The sequence below is a fragment of the Gasterosteus aculeatus genome, chromosome 3 (genome assembly GCF_964276395.1).
Source record: "Gasterosteus aculeatus chromosome 3, fGasAcu3.hap1.1, whole genome shotgun sequence".
NCBI lineage: Eukaryota > Metazoa > Chordata > Actinopteri > Perciformes > Gasterosteidae > Gasterosteus > Gasterosteus aculeatus.
In genome coordinates, this window is record NC_135690.1 from 8,659,444 (window position 1) to 8,681,235 (window position 21,792).

General features: G+C 45.3%; 1 protein-coding gene across 13 annotated transcripts in view; it reads right to left on the reverse strand.

The window, feature by feature from the left end:
- Positions 1-21,792, reverse strand: part of LOC120815358 (receptor-type tyrosine-protein phosphatase S) — a 57,965-nt gene that overhangs the window by 9,760 nt on the left and 26,413 nt on the right. For 2 of the 13 annotated variants that reach the window (XM_078099020.1, XM_078099019.1), the window contains exons 6-24: positions 17,539-17,649; positions 13,813-13,827; positions 12,174-12,443; positions 11,396-11,775; positions 9,663-9,864; positions 8,414-8,550; positions 8,021-8,165; positions 5,824-6,141; positions 5,512-5,705; positions 5,339-5,365; positions 5,140-5,257; positions 4,278-4,940; positions 3,485-3,579; positions 2,662-2,915; positions 2,367-2,454; positions 1,984-2,202; positions 1,295-1,452; positions 555-566; positions 211-323 (exon numbers count right to left, since the gene is read on the reverse strand). In XM_078099020.1, the coding sequence (XP_077955146.1) occupies positions 211-323; positions 555-566; positions 1,295-1,452; positions 1,984-2,202; positions 2,367-2,454; positions 2,662-2,915; positions 3,485-3,579; positions 4,278-4,940; positions 5,140-5,257; positions 5,339-5,365; positions 5,512-5,705; positions 5,824-6,141; positions 8,021-8,165; positions 8,414-8,550; positions 9,663-9,864; positions 11,396-11,775; positions 12,174-12,443; positions 13,813-13,827; positions 17,539-17,649 (3,519 nt within the window). The remainder of the gene's footprint in view (positions 1-210; positions 324-554; positions 567-1,294; positions 1,453-1,983; positions 2,203-2,366; positions 2,455-2,661; positions 2,916-3,484; positions 3,580-4,277; positions 4,941-5,139; positions 5,258-5,338; positions 5,366-5,511; positions 5,706-5,823; positions 6,142-8,020; positions 8,166-8,413; positions 8,551-9,662; positions 9,865-11,395; positions 11,776-12,173; positions 12,444-13,812; positions 13,828-17,538; positions 17,650-21,792) is intronic. The other 11 variants (XM_078099022.1, XM_078099021.1, XM_078099025.1 and 8 more) reach the window with 7 other exon arrangements.

Consider the following 21,792-nt stretch of genomic DNA (forward strand, 5'->3'; position numbering starts at 1 on the left):
CCATTTTGATCTCAAAAAAACTCTCTGCTGGCTGCCAGGGCGGTTGTGGTGCGGAGGTGTATTTTCACAATTCTGTCTCTGCATGATCTGACCAAGGCTAAAATTAGTCGCCTGAACATTTCACCATCAAATGATGAGCAATCGGAAGCATACCTCGGTGTGAAAATAAAAACGTGTGTTTGGGTGCCGGTGTTGGTGCATGCTTCATACCAGGAGTCTGAAAGTTAATGCGCCTCATCTCCACGGGGTCTGTCGGGTGATGGGCCATCATCTCTGCGTTGCTCAAAAGGCTCTTGGTTCCGGGTTCAGAGTCTTTGCGCTTGCTGCTCAAACGCCCGTGAGTCAAAAGAGAAATTAATTCACGTGCAAGCAACCAGGGAGAAACAAACACGCTGAGCGGTATCAGGTCATTAGCATATAGTTCAATCAAGGAAATGCCGCATTAACAGATATGGTGTTTTACAGCTTTGTACAAATTCTCTTTACAGCATCTGGCATCATGTAATTGCTGTGGGTTAAAATGAACAAAAAGCTTGACATTGGTTTAATCTTACCTGTCAGGTTTGCTGCTTCCAGTGAAACAAGAGCATGGGAAGGAATAATTAGAGGAAGAAACGGAGGAAAACAGACGGATTGTTAGAGAGAAAAATCTATATTTTGCATCAGTATTCAAAAGCTTGATGGCATGCAGCAGATATGCCAGGAATATATAGCAGGGACAGGCGGTTTCACAGCTGTAGGAAGAGGAGCACCAACTTGGTAACAAATTTGATGAATACCAGGTTGAAAGTTAAGCATTTGTGGGTGGATATAGGAACATTAAATGATTCCGATACAAACACTATAAGTGGGAGCCTCGGGCTCTTAAAAAAACAGAGGAGCTGGAAACAACCCATTGCTACAGTATTAACAGGTACTGTTTGTGTAGCCAAAGCCGGAAAACAAACTAGTTATCCAGAAAACATTTAGAAACCACATCAATAAGCTACACAACTGGATAAGTGCTCATTCATTACTGTGAACATGGACACTGTGAGTAAATCCCACAAATACTACTAACACATTTGTGTTCATCTGTTAATGGAAATAGTCCCTCACAAATAAGTCATTACCTCCCATCTGTTTTACAATATTATTTTGCCTTTCCACATGGTTTGTGAACCATTTTAAAAGATTAACATCTTAAATAATATGAAAAGAAGCTTGGGTGGAATCAATAAGAGACACAAAACAGTCACGTAGTGCGAAGAATGATCAGTCATTTCATGACAAACGTCCTTTAAGAGTCACTCACTTTTTGTAAAGGAGGATAGCAATGACGATACAGATGATGAAAACTACAGCCAGGACGGGTCCAACCACCCAAATCAGTCCGTCGCCCGCGTCGAGGGGCTGGGGATCTGAATCTGGGGCAATCACGGGGTCTGTGTAGGGGCTGGCCACGTACATTTTCTGGAACCAAACGTACAGGCACACAGTCGGGAAAACATGACACTGCAAATGGTTTTCATTTCAAAGGTATTTCAAAGATACCAGACTAAATAGCAGACATATTTTAAACAGTCAACAGAGTGAATCCCACAGCTCTTTTACCAAGACTCCGTAAATGCAAAGCATGTGCAAAACCAGTAGACATGGTCTTTATTGCAGAGCTGTGCATTAGATTAAAAGGTTATTCTTATAGTTGTGTATATTAGGAAAGATTTGATCTGTATCTCTAAAACCTGTCTAATAAAAAATGTATCCATCCAGTGCTCTACACAAAGCTCATATAACGCACGGGCAAACTAGTACACTCACTCTTTATTAGGAATGGCGATGGAGGTACGCAGAGGGTATTGCCTTTTGCTCACAATGCTTTGAATGACGTGCATTTTATTGTCTTAGCATTGATGTGTGGTGACAGCCATGTGGCAGAGGAACGGAGGCAGAGAGGAACGAGGGAGTGCTTCTAAACACAGAACGACACAGCGGCTTGCGTACCCCGGTGGTGGAGTTGAGCTCAGCCAGGATGAAGAAGACGTACTCCTGACCGGCCTCCAGGGCTCGGTTCTCAAATCCTCCGTAGTCAAGCTGGTCCCCCAGGGTGAAGAAAGCCGGTAGGGTGGCAGGTGTGAAGCGGGCTGTGATGTAAGCCCGCCGCAGGTCCACCTGCTTCTGCTGCCGAGAGTCCCTCTGCTTTTGGCTGATGTCTTTTAACAGCTGAGAGATGGGAGAGAGGAGAAAACGAGAAGCCTTGATATCTATGACTCGTGTTTTCAATACAGAAAGAGTCCTCAGTGATTTGATTTGAGTGTGTGTTTGTAGGTCTCTCCCTCCTTCCAGGCGCAAACGTCGGTGGATGCTGTCATTGTTGTGATTCTCACCTCCTCGAGGTCCATTTCATCTGGGCTCTTGAGGTGTCTGATAACGCCGCGGGCCCTCCGCAGCGGAACCACAACAACATACACATTCCTGAGGGAGCAGAGAAGGAACGACAACATAACACCGGTTGCATGGATACAGGAGCAAACATGTAGCCGATTCCACCTTTCCGTGCCAACTTGTTGCACTGAGGACTAAGATCTTGTCGCTGCGGTGGAGGCCTCATCATGCCACACACCTTTAGAGAGCATGGGAGAGGAGATCACAAACCACGGCGAGGACATGGCCGTGACTTACTTGACAGCCGTGCGAGTCTCCAGTGACGGCAGGACTATAGTGACTGTGGTCTCGGTGTCGCGGGTGTGGTCAATCTCAGGGCGGCGGATGGTGATTGGCGGGGAGGTCTTGGCGGAGATGCGATGGCGAAGGCCTCCCATGTTTCCCTCCGGAGCAGTGATCTTAAAGTCGTAGCTGGTGTCAGGTTGAAGGTTGGGGATGACTGCCTTTCTCAGCCGAGCGTCCACCTCCATCTTCTGTAGGTTATATTGCACCTGGAGGAGAGAAGAGGGTTGGTGGAGTAATATAGGCGAAAGGCAAATGTGCCTATTTATATATGCTGATGATATCCTATTGTAACACCATGCTCCCACTTGAGCGCAGTCTGCCTGAATTAAAAGAAATATATTCATCATCATGATCCTGAAAATTCATTTTGATTTTCTTGAGGTTTTCCTGGATTGTTTACAACGCTGGACTGCCCAACTGCCTCACCTTAAACCCTAATGGAAAGAATACGCTTATCCCCTTTCTTGATGAGCGCTGCACGAGAAGCTTGACTAGCATTGTTTTTTTCTATCCATCTTCACCCAAAGAACTGGGTCCATTAAGGAGCTGGCTGTTTGATTTTTTTGTATTTAAGGTAAATGTTCTAGGAACTTTTCATGTAGTTCTACACAAAGCCCAGATCCCACACCAGTTGGAACATAACTATTATTGGGGCCAGTCAAATTAATTCAAACACAGAAAACTATAATAATATGTCTTATCATCAAGCACACGACAGACATCATCTTAAGTAATAACACACGACACATGTACATGAAGCATCCAGTGGACATACAGTAAAGCGGTAGGGGTTGGTGCTCTCTGGAAACTCCCAGGTCAGGAGAACACTGGTCTTAGTGGCCAGATTGACTGAAAAATTCCTGGGCACATCTGAGAAACAAAGAAAGAGAAAAAGAGTCACGTGTGCCAAAATCTTTTATTCAAAATCAGTGGATCCTCTGCTGTCCTTCTGAAAACCAGTAAAGGAAAAACCGTCAGTCACATTTGTTAGTGAGGGAAGAACACATGATGGTTAGGAGGATGGGCAGGGGATGAGGAGAGTGGATGCGAAGAGTCATAAGAACACATAGTAGACAGACCGGCTGTGGGAATCTGACATGCCACATTCTCAGAGTGTAAGGTCGTGTTTGTTAGCCTCAGAATTCAGCATGTCAGCAAAGGCTTCGGAAAAGGTGAAAGTGGAGGTCTATCAGATAAAAAAAGCTTACCTGCAGATACAGCACCAGTGACCGTTTTCCCCCCCTTGAATTCAGACTGAACACTTACCTGCCGTATCAGATACTGTGTATCCAAGCGACGTGTTGACTTTTACCTGGAGGTTTGTGATAAGCAGTGCTCTTGAAGCAAACATCCATTAACATTCAGCCTGCTTCCACTGGTGGTGAAGGGTAGGTGATGAAGGTATAAGTGAAAGAGTGGAGGAGATTGGGGGGAGTAGTCGTGTTCCCCTGGACTCTGCAGTTGGCCCAGACTTCATTGAGTGTAGTGGTTTGGAGTGAAATCCACACTAAAGGGAGCGGAGATGTGAAGCTGAACCAGTGCTTAGAAGGTGCTGAGGCCAGCCCTACCTGTTTCAAAGGCCAGGGTTTGGCCCGTCAGAGGTGGGCTGAATGGGCCTGGCCCTGCCTTGTTGTGGGCTCGTAGCTGCACCTCGTAGTCTGTGCTGTGATTGAGGCCCAGGATGGTGTAGCTGGACTCACTCGCTGGTAACGAGATCAGCCAAGGGGGAGCAGTGGGGGTTGGTATGGCTGGCGAACCAGGGTCACTAGAGGGTTTGGGGCCCGGAGCCTCTTTGTAAGATATAGTGTACTCTGTGATGACACCGCAGCACTCCTTTGGGGCCGGGGGGAGCCAGGAGAACTCGAGGGAGCAACAGGTGGCATTGAAATAGTCAGTGATTTTGGGGTATCCCAAGGGTGGGAAGATGGGAACTGTTATCTCCTGTTGCACTACATCTCCGTAGCCCGTTCGGCTCTTTGCGGAGAGGACAAAGACGTAAGAGGAACCTGGGGAGAGGTTTCTGACAGTGAAGTTTTTCTCTTTATTTGTGAACTCCACCGTGTTGTCTAAAGAGGTGTTCTTCAGGCCGAACTGCAGGCGGTAGCTCTGGATTACCACCGCAGCCCCTCGACTATCAGCGCCTGAGTCAGAGCACTCCACCGGAGGAGCCCACCGGACCACCACTGATGGACCAGATCCTGGACGCACCCAAAGTGAGGGGGGGCCGGGCACTGCAAACAACCGTGTAGGAAGCAACAAATCAATCGTAATGTATATTTACAGTTTACTGTATCATGTAAAACTTGCAGAGGAATTAGAATCGATTATTCTTCTTTACTGCTGACTGGTTCAGCGTACTGTAAATTCAGTTATTGAGTAAGTTACTAAATACAGTGCACTCGGATATATAAATAATTGCCATATGCTCACCAATCCCCAGTGTTTGGACCAGTTTGGCTTTGCTATGCGCTCCATCCCCTTTGGTGGTGTACGCTGCCACTGAGATGGAGTACAGCGTCTCTGCTTTCAGACCTCCTAAAATCAGCTCCTGTGGGGAAAAACACTTAACATAACTGTCTCTGTGTAATCTATTGGATGCACTGTGGTGGGATCAGTAGTCTGCACTCACATATTGAGTTGAGTCACCATCCTCCATCTTATCCCACAGATGAGACAAACCCAGAAGGTACCCGAGACAGATTAGACAAGGATCGAGTCAAAAGGACAAAAAGAAAAGAAAAAGGATGTTCAATGCCGGAACAAATGAACGTCTTTTAATCAAATGTTTGGTTTTCACATCACCTGTGACTCATCCAACAAGAGGTCTTTGATCCGGGGAAGATTTCGGGATTCGCCGCTTTCTGCGCGGCTGAAATGCACTTGGTACCCACGGATCTGTCCCTGCCGTGACCGCGGCAAAACTGACCGCCAGGTGACTCGAAGGGCCGAGTAGTTGAGCGGCTGGACATCCACCTGACGAGGGGCTGCAGCCGGCACTGATCCCACACAGACACACCCACCCAAATACAGAGTTAGTGACAGGCAGTCTAGCCAGTAAACCATGAACTAAACAATCAATACTCTTTGAGTCTGATCTATTGCTCTCACTCTTACCGTCTTCATCAGTTCTGCAAATGAGAACGGGGCTGTTGGGTCCGGTCCCCTCTGAAGTGAAGGCTGCCAGGCTGATGTTGTACCAGCTCCATTTCTCCAGACCCTCTAACACTGTCTGGCCCTGCTGTCCCGGGATGGGAAGCGCCTTCACATCCTGGCCCTGCCCTCCACCTTCAGCCCCAGAAACTCTCTGGTATCTCAGCTCATAACCTGCCAATTCGCCATTCTGACCCTCCGTCGGAGGCGGCTTCCAATTTACTCTCAGCGAAGTGGAGCTGGAGCTCTCACACGACACACCCTGGGGGGCAGCTGAGGGCTCTGATTGGACAAGGGGGCGAGGAAGGGGGACCCAAGACATTAGGGTGGAAATAACAAGAAAGCGGAGAAATAAACGCAAAGGGATAGGAGATAAGGACCAAAAAAGAAAACAAAGAAACTGAGGTAAACTGAAATTAAAGCGCTGACGCCAGGACAAACAAAAGTGAGATACAAAAGGAGAGCAACCACATCATACAAAAGCATAATGTTAGCGACAGGAGTAGAGGATATTGACCCCAAGTGGATCGGTTAATTACACCCGAAGGAGAATGTGCATGATTATTTCTCATCCTCTATATGAATGAAAAACAAATCCCGCTCAGTACACAGGAGCACAGACAAATAAACACATTTCAAAACACCAGCCCCCCGTGAGTCGGGATAATAGAGCGGTCTGAATCGTTCTACTGCTGAATAGGGGAAGGTCTTGGGCTTCACAAAGGGATGAGCAAACAAACTATCACAGACGGTGCTGGAAGCATTTCGGAGGTAAAAAAAAAAAAAGAACAAGGAGTCCAAAAGAGAAAGGCACTCAGACGGCTGTTGAAAGTTGGGCTAGAATGAAGAAATGAATCATAAGTAGCCTTGCATGTTTATTGTAACACCCAAGCCACGAATAACCGGCCTTACTCCCTATGGATCCCTTTAGCTGCAGGCGCCCCTCGGCCAACGGGATGTCCGTAGACGAGCGTGGACACGGCACACACCCGCGAACGTGGCCGAGGCGTCTGTGCTGGTGTGTACGTGTGGGAGTGTAATAGTCATAGCTGACAGGTTCAAGCATCTATCCACTCACCCGTACAGCCACTGTTCTGTTGGCCTCGGGGGACAATCTGGATGTGCACCAAAGCTTGGCGATAACAAAGCGCACATAACCTCCCAGGGAAATGAATTCTGCTGCATGAAACAGTCGGCTTATCTGGCAACCCCCCCTCCCCCGCCCCCCCTTCCAGAGACCCCGACCTCCTCTTTCTTTCCGGGGGGGTAAAGAGTGAAAGGAGACCATCTAAAAGTGTTCAGCACATTATGTGCTCGGTTCTAAAAAAGAATCCGATTGTGAATACATAGCATGACTCTCTGAGTCTGTGGAGAGATTACACATACTTGACCAAACTTACCGTTAAAACGTAACAGCAGAGCGCCATTCACTGCAGGACTTGTTTTTCTCACGACCACGGCAACTTTATCGCTTCTTTTCCATGTGCCATTTTCTCCATTATATCCGCATTTTTGTGTGCAGATGTATTGACCCACTCAGTAACTTTATTGGCCGCTGTCGGCTATCAGTAATTGTGCAGGAAGGACAATCGTGAAAAGGGCACAAGGAAGAGAATCAAAGTTCAGCGCGGACAAAATATAAACTGGCACTTACCTGTAAACACAGCGGGCCGACCAACATCATATAAAGCTCCTCACCACTGGCCTCTGGCCAATAAGTGGCGAGCAGTTTTGCCCTTTAAACAACATTAGACACTGATAGAGTAGAAAAAGTGAAAGGAGGGTAAAGAAAAGGAAGAGTGAAACATTAATCGGTGCTCCATCTCCATCTGTCACGATGCTGTGGTTGCGTAAGAAAGCGAGAGGCTGAGCGGAGGAAGAAAGGCACAGTCAAACATGGATGGATGGATGGGGGGGCCGGATCGGACAGATATGTTGATAAATGAGATAGATGGAGAGCTGGATCGATGGAGGACCCGGCTCCCAGGTTTTACCGGTTCAGGAGCCGATGTACTTTGACCTGTGTGTACGAGTGTGTTTAGAGAACACATTTATGCATGAGATCTGTGGACTGTGGACTGAAACACCATACAATTTAAATGTGCGGCATAAGGGAGTGCCCGAAGGTCCGATATGTGAACCCAGTGGAATTAAGACGTACTGGCTTGGGACGTCCTCTGCACCAGTTCATTGGTGAAAGCCCCGATGCCTTTGTTTGAGATGGCGGCCAGCGAGAAGGAGTACTCCGTGTTCGCTTTGAGACCCTCCACCGTGTAAGAGGTCCTCGGCCCGAAGGTCAGCTTCTCCTGAGAGAGAGGAGGAGGAGGAGGAAGAGCATGAGGACAGGACGAGGGGTAAAATGAGCGGAGTGAAAAGGAAATCATTAAAAAAAGGACAAGACTGTCCCTAGCAGACGCGGTGGCACAGAACACCAAGGTTCATCTTTTACACGTCCATCCTTTATCCGTCCTCTCACCCCCCGTCCCCCCGTCTTCATGAGAAATCCACCCTGCACACAGGTGCAGAAAAAGAGAGTAAGAGGAAAAGGTCTCACCAAGCTGCCAAACTTGACAGGTTTGTAGAGCAGCTCGTAGTTGACGATGCCCTCCTTTGTGTACGCAGGTTCCCAGGTCAGCTCGATGCTGGTGTCGGCCACCTTCCCCACTTTAAACTTTCCCGGCTGGCCCGGGACTGGAGGAGGCAGGACCAAAATGTCAGACATTCTTTATCAAACTAAAATCGGTTATGTTCCACATTCTTCCGCATTTTTTCTGAAAACGTCTTAAACACTTAAACAGGCTTTTACGCTGAGTGATGGAACTCTACATTCATATTACGTTATCTTTGGAATGATATTGATAATTTCATACACGTAAACAATTTTTCTATGTTATTTATATTGCCATATTTTTTTAGCAAGCCAATTTTAAATAAGTTATACATGTGTTTATTTTCCTTTTTAACGTGTTTTATTATGCTAGTGGAATTATTCTTGACCTGCCTTTATATTTTATTTTTGTCCTTTTGTACTGTGTTTAGGTAAATGCCAAATAACAATTAAATGTATTTTTCAATACTATTCTTGTAAAAATGTAATTGTGAATAATAATAATAATGACAGATTAGTTAGCGTTGTGTTAAATTAAATTAAATGTATTACTATATTTAAGCATCTACTTTAGCTGTTATCACTACTTGTAACTTGTGGTTACATAGAAAACGACGAAGCTGGATCCATTTTAACCTGACCTATTTTTTCGCAGGATAAGAAGTTGTAGTTATTAAAAATGTACTGAAACTCAATGTCATAACTAAATATTTTTTTTACAGCTTCTCGTTCTCCTTTTTGTGTGGCAGAAAACCCAAGGCTTTCATGAGACATCTGATGGCGTGGCAGGAGCTCAGGCTTTGCTGAAATTTAAACCAGTAATACCATCTGAGTAATCATCTCTTTGCCCCTCCCATCACACAAAACCTGCGACTTCACAGCAGCTGTCACGGTGACACGAGCGGCACCGAGCTAATCCCCATTTCCTTTTCAGAAGTCTCAGCGGTTCTGTCCCAGCAGGTGGGATTTGTTCCTTCTGAAGAAGCATAGTTCCGGAGAGGTCAAACTTATTTGCATAAAGCCTCACGAGGCCACTTACATAAGTTAGTTAACTTTATGTGCCTGCACACACACAAACAACCATGTCTTCATTTGTGCTCTGTTTCACGCTCTCATCTGAACAGCAAACTTTACTCGAGCACAAGCATCTACCAATGGTTATGTTTCGCACGCACACACACACACACGCACTGACCTCCGGGCATGACTTTGACATGGACGGGGTCCGAGAAGGGTCCGTCCCCTACAGAGGTGAAGGCTAGGACCTGGATGGTGTACGTCTTCGAGGTCACCAGGCTCTGAATAGTTGTGATCACGCTGTCCTGGACGTTGTGGATCTGCCACTCGTTCATGGGCCGGGACGGGTCCATGGTGTAGTACACGCGGTAGCCTTTCACCTGCAACAGCAGCAGAGGGAAAGAAGAGGCTGCTGGATGAAGAGCGCGGCTTCTGGTTGGGGCTGGATTTTAAAGTCGCCATGTGACCCGGCTGTGTCAAGTGATCACCCTGACCCCCCCCCCCATAATACCTCCATACACAACCACAATTTATCACCATTAAAGTCATCACTTATGAATCATTTTGTACTTTAGTCCAGATGGTGCGGTGGATTTGTTGGTTCAGTGTTTATCCGAGGTCACTTTCACACAGTGATGTCGTCACATCTGGAGCTGTTGGACCTGGTAAATATATCTCCCTCCAACTAAATATTAGAGCAGCCCTGTAGTCCATACCATTTAATCACCTCCCCTAACCCTCCAGAGGGATTTCTTTATGGGTGGGTCAGAGTATATGTAATCCTGCTGCTATGCCATCACCCTTACCCTCCACCTCTACCTCTCCCGTTATTACTCTCTAATATCTTTAATCCCCATGATCTATTCTGTCTTGCCTTTTTATGAACCTACATTACACTTAGGTGGGCTGGAAAAAGGAAATAAGCCTCAAGAGGCACTGCTCTTAACTTAGAGCGGGCAGTCCAATTACATTTTCTTTCTTTAGAGGATGGGGAAAGTAGCAAGGGAGTTACAGGAGGGAAATCTATGGCAAGACACAATACCCGAAAAGGACGTGAACTAGCACACTGCAATAGCTCCCAACGGCGACTTTTATTGAGGCCTTATCAATTTAACGTTAGGTGGACCTTTGTGTAATTTGACAATGTTGTCGGCCCGAAGCAGCTGATTGAGCCTTTAAAGACTAGTATGTTGCTAATAATAACCAAAATAACACCAAGCACCTTAAACGTGAAACCGTAAAAATTGAAATTGATTCATGTTTTTTTGTGTGTGCTGAATATTGCATGTTTCCAAACAGACAAAACTCAAATGAAGAATTCCAATATGTTATGCTCATGACTTTGACATGAGTTCAATCAATATTTGCGAATATGAGCTACTCAACCAGGATCTAGTCCGAATTCTTCTGCATGAACAAACCTGACTGGACGGCACAGCGGGCTGTAATCTCAATAACAATAGCAGTTTCTACTATATTAAGCGGGCTGTTACAACGTCGTAATGGACATTTAGATTTCCATTCACTTGATTTGTGCTCCATAGACGTGCTCCTTAGAATTCTCTTTTATACCGGTGCTTTGCTAATTGATTTAGCTCCTCGATAGACGCTTGTGAAGCTCATTAACTTCGCTGCAGGCGTCCAGGTTTTCCCAAGCAGATGCAGTGGGACGTAGAAAGATTGTAATTTGGTAATACAGACTCAGAATGGAAGAGGGTATCACAGTTATTTATGTTTTAGCGTAAAGACACAATCTGAGATTATGGATGTGAAGACCAGGAGACATTTACCAATTTCTTTAAAACATTTTTGCTTTTTCGCGGGTAAAACAATAAAATCAGACGTAAAGCGTTGTTTTCTTCTACTGATGAATAAATCAAAATCAAGAGAAGAAAGCTCTCCTCGTCCCACCTGTCCATTGGGTTCCTCCGGCTCCTCCCAGCGGACCATCACCGTGTTCTGAGATATGATGTGAGCCTGGACGTTGCGGGGAGGGCTGGCCGGGGCCTGCTCCCCCGTGCGGGCCTCCACGCGAGTAGAGGGGGGCCCCTGGCCGATGCTATTGAAGGCCGACACTCTGATTTCGTACTCTGTGTTGGGGTAGAGTCCCCCGATGCTGTAGCGGGTGGTGGTGATGCTGTCCACAGTCTCGTACTTGCTGTCGGGCCCTTTGGCTCTGTACTGGATGATGTAGTAGGAGACGGGGTCGGGGTTACCGGAGTCCCAAGTGATGGTCACACTGGTGGCAGTGGTCTCTGTGACGATGGGGGTGCCGGGAGGCTTCGGCAGAGCTGGGGATTATCGAGTCGGGAGGGGGAGATAGATTACTTACTGCTTTTTGTCCATTTACTATACTCACGCTCTTTGTTCTTTCTTTCATATTGTATACTTTGCACTTCTACATGTACATGTTCCAAAGACCTACAATGACAATACAATTGGATTACACTACTACTAGATATTTCAGCTCAAGGAAGGTGTGAATATTTTTGTTAAAGCGTGATGCCAATCACCTTAAAAGGTGTGGAATGCAAGATAGAAATGTATCGTACCCATGCTTGTATTTTTTCATTAAATCTAGAGGAAACCCCATCAAACTGGACTCAACGCTCAATAGAGCGACACCGGCGGCGCTCGTGAACAGCCGGGAGCGGAAATGACGTCGTCGTTAGAGCGGAGCATCTCTTACTCTTTACTAAGACCTGCGCGGTGGACTCGATGATGCCCAGGCTGCTCATGGCCACACAGGTGTAGTTCGCGGACTCTCGGACGCCGTTGAGCTCCAGCACGTTGCGCCCGATGGGCATTTCGTCCTCCGGCGTGAGGTCCTCGGTGCCCAGCATCCACTTGACGTAGGGCATGGGCGAACCCACGGCCACGCAGGTGATGTTGACGCTCCCTCCCGGCATGATCTCATGGTTGGAAGGGAGGATGGAGAAACGGGGGGGCACGCGGCGCACTGGGAAAGGAGGAGAGTCGGGGGGGGGGGGGGGGGGGGGGGGGACGTGGGGGGAGGGAGGCGGGGACGAGAAAAGTCGGGAAGGGATTGAGGGGAAGAAAAAAGAAGGAAGGGGGAAGACGGAGCGGGGGAGAGAGAATCAGAGAGAAAGAGAGGGGCAGGGCGAGGCAGAGAGCGAGATTGAGATTAAGAGAGAAATTGAGGGCAAGAGAGATAAAAAGAAAGGAGAGAGAGAGAGAGAGAGAGAGAGAGAGAGAGAGAGAGAGAGAGAGAGAGAGAGAGAGAGAGAGAGAGAGAGAGAGGAGAGGTAACAGGAAGGGGGAGAATGAACTTCAGGGTTTTTTTAACAGAAAATTACAAAGGGATATTTCAACTTTAGTCCCAATTACTTTATGGTACTGATGATTGCAACAGAAAGACAGACATCTTGTGTTGAGCTCAACCATTCAGAGCTGCCTACTCAAAATAATATCGTGACAAACTCTTGAGTATCATTTCAACCAGGACATGACACCTATAGTCAGTTTCTCCTTATTGGTTACCATTCATCAAGCCAAATGATTCAGGTTTTTGTTTAAAGCTGTATTATTATTACATCTCTCCCTCCAAGCAATGACTAATGATGTTAAACTTTACCAGCAGTGAGAAACTTTTCTTCATTGAGATTTCTTGTACCTTGAGGTGCTTCTGCATTCGTTGAGCTCTTCTTAGAGCTAGTGTGCATCGTACGGGCCGATCAATAGGCCCTGCAAGCTATTTGTGTACCAATAAGCAGTAAAAGTGAAGTGGCAAGTCATATCCAACACTGGGTTCTGTAGAAGCTCGGTTGGCTGTGTATTAGGGAGAGATGCATCGGGAGAACTGAACTAATAGGTCACTCGCATGCCTGGGCGACTCAAGAGGGATAAAATGGTGGAGGAACACAAAGAAGAGAACGAAGAACTGAAGAGAGGGAGACAGAGAGAGACGAGGCAAGAGCAGAGACACAGCGGAGGAAAAGTCAGAGCCAGAGAGGAAGTAGAGCGATAGAGATATATATATATAGAGAGAGAGATATAGAAATAGGCAGCTCTGCTTCTCTTCCAGACAATGACAGGCAATGTAGCAAAGGACAGCCACATTGTACAACAAGATACTGTACAATACATAGGATTCATAAGTGATACAGTGTGTAGTCGAATGAATTGAAAATGCACACCAGAGTGGACTGAGGGTTCTAGAAGGGTGTTGTGGCAATTACAGTGATCATTGGACACATTAAGTAAAGAACACCAAGACAGCATGAAAGAACAGGAAAGAACGAGTGCGAGCAAAAAGAGAGATATGTGAGGTAGTATGTGCATGTTTATAAGTTAATAAACTTATGTACATGTTTCTGTCGCTCCTACACATCAGGGTGCCGACAGAATGCAGAAGAAGAAGAAGAAGAAGAAGAAGAAGAGAGAAAAAAGGGGGAAAGGAGGGGAAAAGACAGGGAAGTGGGGATAGAGAGAGAATTAGAAAAAGGGTTTTAGGGGAAGGAGGTAAAAGGGGGGAAGAAGAGAGGAGCGAGGAAGAAGAAAACACATGGATCTATTTAAAAACACGGCTAAATAACCAGAGTCAGGCCCATTCAGAAAGTAGATGCTTCCAAAATAAGATAAAAAGACTAGTACAGATCAGATGTTGAAAGAATAAAAGAGGAATAGGATACCCCAGGCTCACAACACGGGAAGAGACAGAGAAAGTAACGGACAAACATCTCTGCATGAGAGAGAATGAGAGGGAGGGCAGACACAGAGAGCATCAGTAGCAAAACAATGTTTCTTTTAGACGACTCGAATAGATCTATATAATGTAAGAAATGTGAAACCAAATAAAGGTAAAATAGATGACTGTGGGTATATAACCTCCACTCCTTAATGTGTAACATCTTTACTTGCAATCTTCACGGGCCACTTCCCCCCTACTCAAAGAATCTAGAAACAATTGGATAGAAGTCAACATTTTTGCATGATTTCAACAAAAAAAAAGAATTTGTCGGGATGCTACTGTAATTTCATGAGTAACGATAAACTGCAAAGCATTTAGGATACTTGTGGAAAACAATATTGTAAGATACCCAGAATTGGATATAGACGTTGAAGACAAGAAAGAGACAAAGAGACAAAAACAGGTAGATCTGTTAGAAAACAGACATGATTAGGCAGGCATCTCCTCATCAGAGCATGCTGGAGACAGACAGACAGACAGACAGACAGACAGACAGACAGACCAACAGACAGACAGACTGCACCCATGACAGCTCCATGCACAAGAACAAACACGGCAGGTGCAACGCAGCATCGCACAACACCATCGCACAACACCATCGCTCCTTCAGCTTTGTTATGCCAATCAATGTGGTACAATAAAACGACAACTAAAAAGACAATTGCTTTAGCTCATGGATTAGTGTGATAACACGGGCAACAACAGCATGAAGGCGAAAGATGACCGTTTAGTATTCTGAAACATGGACTCTGCAGCATTTCTGAGAAGTGGGCCCATAACAAGAGGTAATGCTTTGTGGTAGCCAGGAGCTTCCGTCTTTATTAGCGGGGCCGTCATTAGTCCCGCCCTCTGCCGGGGGGTCCGGAGGCTGCGGGCTGGGGAGACCTTGGCACGGCCTCAAGGATTACCGCGCCGTCCCAGCGCTGCTGCATGCCCGCTCAGCTCCGTCACCACCGGGCTGACATTTACGTAGCGCCATCCGGTCCGTCTCAAGGACACTGCTTTTTTATGATCCGCTCTAATAAGACGGAATCATTAACACCCCCTCCATATCTGAAAGTTTGAATGGATATTACTCATTTCAAATGTCAGTCGATAGAGGCGTATCGGAGTGTTGGGGGAAGATAGCGGCAGCCACAGATGGAGCACAGGCTGCATTAGAGTGGATTTGACCCCGGTAAAGTTTAGTGGTACTATGAATCTAGAAGATGTGCAGTATTCAGAGCCCTGGCATTAAATGCCACACTGGAAACATATAATTGACTTAAGTCAAAGTCCTGCATGTCTTGTCATTTTTGCTGAGACAAAATCAAATTGAAATAGAGCTGATTTCATTACCGAAATAAAAATATTTTAAATAGAACAATTATTTAATCTTTTCAAACGTTATCAATGTAAAGTATTTCAAATGTCAAATAAAAAAAACAGTGAGGCTATTGTTAATTATCATAATATTGTTAAATAATTACTGATGTATTGATGTATAAGTGTAATTTCACCGTTGTAATTGGAATAGTGTTTTTAGTAGGAGCTTTTTAAATGCAGCAGTGTAGACTAGTCTGCAACAATGCATCATAACTTATAGAGTATTCTTTGTAGGAAAAATGGTAACTTGTTAAGTTAATGGTAACTATAGCTGAAAAGGAAACGTCATGGAGTAAAAAGCTCAATATTTCCAAGTATTCTTCTCAATTACAGCACAAGTATTTAGAATCTGTTTTTGAGTATAGTACTTGATTAAATATATTTAGTCATTTTCAACAACAGGAGATCTGATGGCTCTCTTGAGTTTATGGCCTGAATAGCCGATGTTTTTCCTACGAACCTGCACATCACATTTGGCGTTAACACAGAAGGGCAAGTACAAGCATCGCCGCCAGTGCAACATTTTCACCCAATGCAACAAGTGCAGTACAATGTAGCACATGTGAGGACATGAGAGCTGAGACACAACTTTAAAAACCATGATGCATGAGAAGAAAAAAAACAAGACAGTAGCAAGACATGACAGGACAGCAAGTTCAATAACACAATCAAAGCACATCGATAGGCCTGAACACACACACACACACACACACACACACACACACACACACACACACACACATACACACACACACACACACACACACACACACTGAGCCATGCTTTTTGTGTCAGTCCGTCAGCCAACAGACATGCAAACGGTGCTCCTTTCTCTTTCTCTCTCGCTCCTTCCATGCAAACATCGCCTCTTTTTAATCTTCCAATTCCGGGGTCTCCATGACAACAAGATCACACCATGCAGAAAACATTGATCGGGGAGTGAGGGCAATACCAAGGGTTTCTGCACGCAAGGCCTCACAATGCAAACAATGCACTCTGCTGCATGGGCAGACCACTTCATCATCGTACTCGCTTTAGAAAATCAACTCTCTTCACATTTGGAGACAATGTCATTTCACTTCAAATCTACACCGGTGTCCTTTTAAAGTTTTTTTTTTTTTTTTCTTTTTTGTTTCTCTCTGTTTCAATAAGTGAAGCTCTCTGAAACAAAGGAGCAACAAAAGAAAAGAAAGAGCACACCAACCTTCTCGAAGCTCTGAGGGATGAGAGGGGGTTGATGCAGAACACAATGACGTGAGGGGGGGCGGGGCGGGGGGAGGGGGGAGAGAGAACGGGGAAACACAGAGAGAATAAAAACGGCCAGCGCAAAGCCACTCACTCTACTCCACACACACACACACACACACACACACACACACACGCCAACACGCACACATCGCATACACACTCCTTCGATATTCCACTTAGCATAGAAACTGGAATTTAAAAATCTCAACATTGGTTGTAATATTTCAGCACCCACAGGCTAACGGCTGGAATCAGTTAAACAGGGTGCGTGTGGGTGCGAAATGATGCCCCTGATGTAAACATACGTGGGAATAAACTCAACCCTGATTGTCTCCAAATCAATTCAAACTGCCCGATCAAATCCGTGCATCATTTTTGCACGTTCTATCTGCCTCTTGTACAGAAGCCGCTTCAGTGGACAGATCAGTGAAGCTTCATGCAGTTAAGCCAAGGTGCGTTCCCGACACACGTGTTCCATTTGATGCCACTGTGGGGGGTCTCGCACCGAGGCTTAAGGTGGACTTGTTAAGGGTGATTGTGAGAAATACCAAACAACAGGGGTCAACATGTATTGTAGACGATGGATGAGTTAGTAATACTTATCTAAGAGCACAGAAATAAAAACAAAAAGACTATTCATAGCAAGAGCGACTTGATAATAGTGTCTTTTTGTGTGTTTGTCTGAGCGCGTGTGTTTGTGTGCGTGTGCGTTTCAGGCCTCGGGTCCTACCTCGCACATACAGGTTGGCGGGGGAGGAGTAGCGCACGCCTTGAGAGTTGGTGGCCACACACTCGTACTTCCCTTGGTCCGTTTCCTCGCTGTTCTCGATCTGTAGCGCCCCTGCAAGACAGAAAGAGAGAGGGAGGGAGAGGGGGAGAGAGGGAGCAATAAAGATGTTCAGTGGAGTTTGTAGAAAATGTTTCTGCTGCCATCGGTCTCTCTTTGCTCCATCTCCCTTTCGCCCTGAGGTGTTTGTCTGTTGCTCTGTCTCTCTTATGGTCGGACCCTCGGGTATCTCCACTTCTTTTGCTTCATCATCCAATAGAGCCAGCTTTGATGTGATGTCTGTGGGCAGCTCCTGAAAGGGACGCGCTTTCATTTACCGGTAGTTGTACTTTTAGAGAACCGTGTATTTTCTCTTTCCGTGCGCGGCAACACATCAAAAAATAAATAAAAAGAAAAAAGGTGACACAAGAAGGACCTTTTGTTGCACAGCTTTGGCGATAAACCGCGTCACCCTAAACGAGCTGTAGCTGCAAACACCGTCGGGTTTTCTTTTGTTTCACAAGGTGCTATTCTTGATTTGAGTTGTTTTTGCTCTTTCAGCCTGCTTTGTCACATTCATCTGAATCTGACTTTGACATGACGCCTAAGGAGCAAACACAAAACCATGGATTACACTCTGATGCAGGAGATGACAAAGACACAATGACACACACAGTATACTATAATATATATACATATATATATGTAGAGAAAGAGAGAGAGAGAGAGACAGTCCTGCCTTCTGAGTTGCTGAAAGCGCAGAAGAAAGGTGTACATTAAATGAGAATGAATATATATGAATATCATTTTACAGAATGTAGTTTATTTTTGTGTATATGTATTTATTTACATACATTAAATACGTGCATTATTATACATTCTGAAGGATCTGTTGCTTTTCTCAGTTTTGCTCAAGCAAAACAAAAGGTTCAAACAACCAAATAATAAATAATAACTACTTACAGCCCACAAGGAAAGCAGAAGCCCCTCAAAAGGAGATGTGATACCGACTAGTTTACTGCCGACATACACATGTTTTTTTAATATCCTAATGGCAAAAAAAGCTTTTAATTATTAAGTCTTAAAACCCGGCCGGTCAAGCACTAAAAGGTTCCCCCCGGGGGGGCAGTGTGTGTGTGTGTGTGTGTGTGTGTGTGTGTGCGTGCGTTTGTGATTCACAGTTTGCCACAATTTACACAATAGCTGATCAGTATATGCAGAAGTTTCAACAAACACGCTTTTGCATTCTCCGAGGAGGCGATGTTTGACTTGTTAAACACATGGAGGGCACGACTGTGTGTGCGTGAGTGTGTTCAGCGAGCCGAGGCCCTGCGAGCTGAAGCTGTCATCCATTTGCTTCCGTCTTCTGCAGTTACATGAAAGGAAAACAGCTCCTGCACTCCTCTTTCTCTCTTTCCCATCTCTCATTTCCCCGCGGTACGGGGCAGAGTCGGGAGATAAACAGGAATAAATTATCTGCTCTACAAGCAGAGGTCTCCTCTCCAGAAATAGGTGCAGGCAGAGGGAGAAGCGAGTGGAAGTGGAGGAGCGGAGGAGAGATGGAAGCTGGGAAGGTGGAGCTTTGCAGACCAGAACTCATCTGACAGCTGGAAGCGGCTCATATGGCGAAGCGTCAGCAGAAATATGAATATTGAAATGTTCTTTCACACAAAACGTGTTGTTACCATACAAGGAAAAGACAAAAAGCTGTAGGGAAACAGAAGGATAACAGAGAAGAAGCGGGGGGGCAGTTTGTTAGTGAGACTTGAAGCCGCTGATAGACGCAGAATGAGTCGTGACTTCAGTTGATTCAGCTGTAGTGAGAATGCGGAAGGTGTATAATGTCCGCCGGGCTGAGACTCAGCCGATCAGATGACAGAAGATACGGCTAACCTGATAGCTCTGCCCGAACATCCAGGTCAAACAGATCACCGGCACCCCGGGTCCCCCGAGTTCAGACAGGCGGTTTTTAACACAGTTTAGTTAAAAAGAAAACTGGAGAAGATATTTAAAGCAAGTTAGCCATTACGTATGAAATGTCTGCACCAATTTGGTGATTAACCGTTCCATTATTTAACAGATAGTCTCAGGTTCTGAGAAATGAGCTGGTGCTTTAGTTTTATATAACGATAAATGATAAAAATGGTGACAGGTATTCTTCACAGTTTCCTTACAGTTTATTGACCTAATGAGCCAATCATATTATTAATTAATTAATATAATCATTACTTGCTGTAGAGATTCGTAGCACATTTATCAGTGCCCCTAATTTATTTAGAAAAACATGAAAATCAGTAAAAGTAAAAACGTGATCTTTGACCAGATTTGTTTCTCCTTATTTAACATTTTAAGAAATATACATTTTTTAGATTACACACATATATTTTTTCATTTTCCTGGCAAATGTTTTTGTTTGTCCGTCTGTTAATCAACAGGATTGCTCAAAAAGAGATCAAACAAGAAAGACCGCAAATAACCAGTGGGGCTAAATTGTGTTATGAGCGATCCTGCCTTCAATAAAAACACCTATAACCAGTTTGAAGAGATGCCTGAACAAATGTATTTTTGGTGTTAGTCCAAACGGGTGTTTTTATGTAAAAGTGACCAAGAACGGTGACCGTTACCATAACAACGACCTGTGATCAGATCACAGTTCTCCGTCAAGAAGACAGGTCAATCCAGTTCCCCGTTCTGTGTGCCATCGGTTGGACTGCAGGTGCACGAAACGTGTTGAATGCTCAGGCGAACTCCCCACATCTCCGTCCCAAATGTCCCAGAAAGACAGACAGACAGACAGATCGTCACAGCAGGTGGCATGAAAAAAGGGTTGGATGCCTCGGTTGAGGTATAACGATGTCAGGAGAAGTTCAGCTCGACATTGTGCCACGTGTTTTGTACCCTGAGGAAAGCGGATGCCGTGTGTGTAGTTCCCATGTGGGCCGATGGCCACCGTGTAGACAGCTACCTGCGTTTGGAGGACACCCCGGTTGATGGATACTTATGGGCTGTGAAAAGCTTAGGGGTTTCTTTTGTGCAATTTGAGTGCAGTCATTCTCAATATCATTTTTCATCCGGGCCCAAACGGGCCATAAAAACATGTTCAGCACCAAACGGAGGAAGGAAACGAAAAGAGACAGAGAGAAAACAATAATTGTGTCCCAAAACAGATCCTTGGCCGCGCTCCAACAACAGCTGGCAGCCGTCCACTAAATCAGAGGCGAAGCTTGGAAGGTGCCCCCATTAAACAGATTTTAAGGGAGCGTTTCATCCACAACACATCTCGTTGCTATTTCGTGTCGCTCAGACGTAATTGATTTCTTCCAAATCCTCGCGCTGCAGTGTTTGGTTCATTATACGGTGCATTGTGTTGTTCAGCTTCGCAATGTTTCAGGTGATTTCAAATCCTATTAAGCCCTGAAGTGAATCTAACTGGGCCATTGGTCCTGCTGCGCGGCCTCACGTTCTACACCTGAGAATCAGTGTCATGCCTCCCAGAACAGACCGGGCGAGAAGTTATTATGATAGATTCTGTCCATCCAAATGATATTTCAGCTCTTATTAAGAGAGAAAACAGTGAAGAAAACTGCTTCAAGATGCATAGAGAGGCTTTCGGGCGGTTCTTTGTTGGCGCCAAGGCCACCGCCAGTTTCTCATAAATTATGAGTAGAGAATAGAAAAACATTTGCATGGTGTTTATTATAATTATGGATCACTGCACTGCACCCTCTGGTATGAGGCTTTCTACTGGACTAACTGCAGCTTTAACGTCAAAAGCTTTATTTGTGCGCATATTCTCACCTGCATCGATACAGTAGCCACAGGCTGGTGGTTAAATTCCACCCACACGCAGTGCAGAGCATTTCACACGGAAGCAATTCCACTTTTGGTACCTGGTAAATTACAACGCTGAGTATCCATTTTTTTTACTGCAAATCACAGAGGGATCGGGTGGAAGAGCTAAAACTGGTCTGAGCACAGATAACGGCCTTCCCACAAACACTACGGTTGACTGTTTTATTAATAAACCCCCTCAGCAAAACTGTGATTGTACAATCACATTTGCAGACATTATCGTAGCGAATGTAACTAGGGAATGGCGGGCGCGACGTGCTTTGCATCTCTACCTTTAGGTAGATGTATGTAGATATATGTAGATGCAGTGTATGACAGTCATTCTCTATTTTGGTTTCTTTTTTCATTAAAAAAAACAAAAAAGAA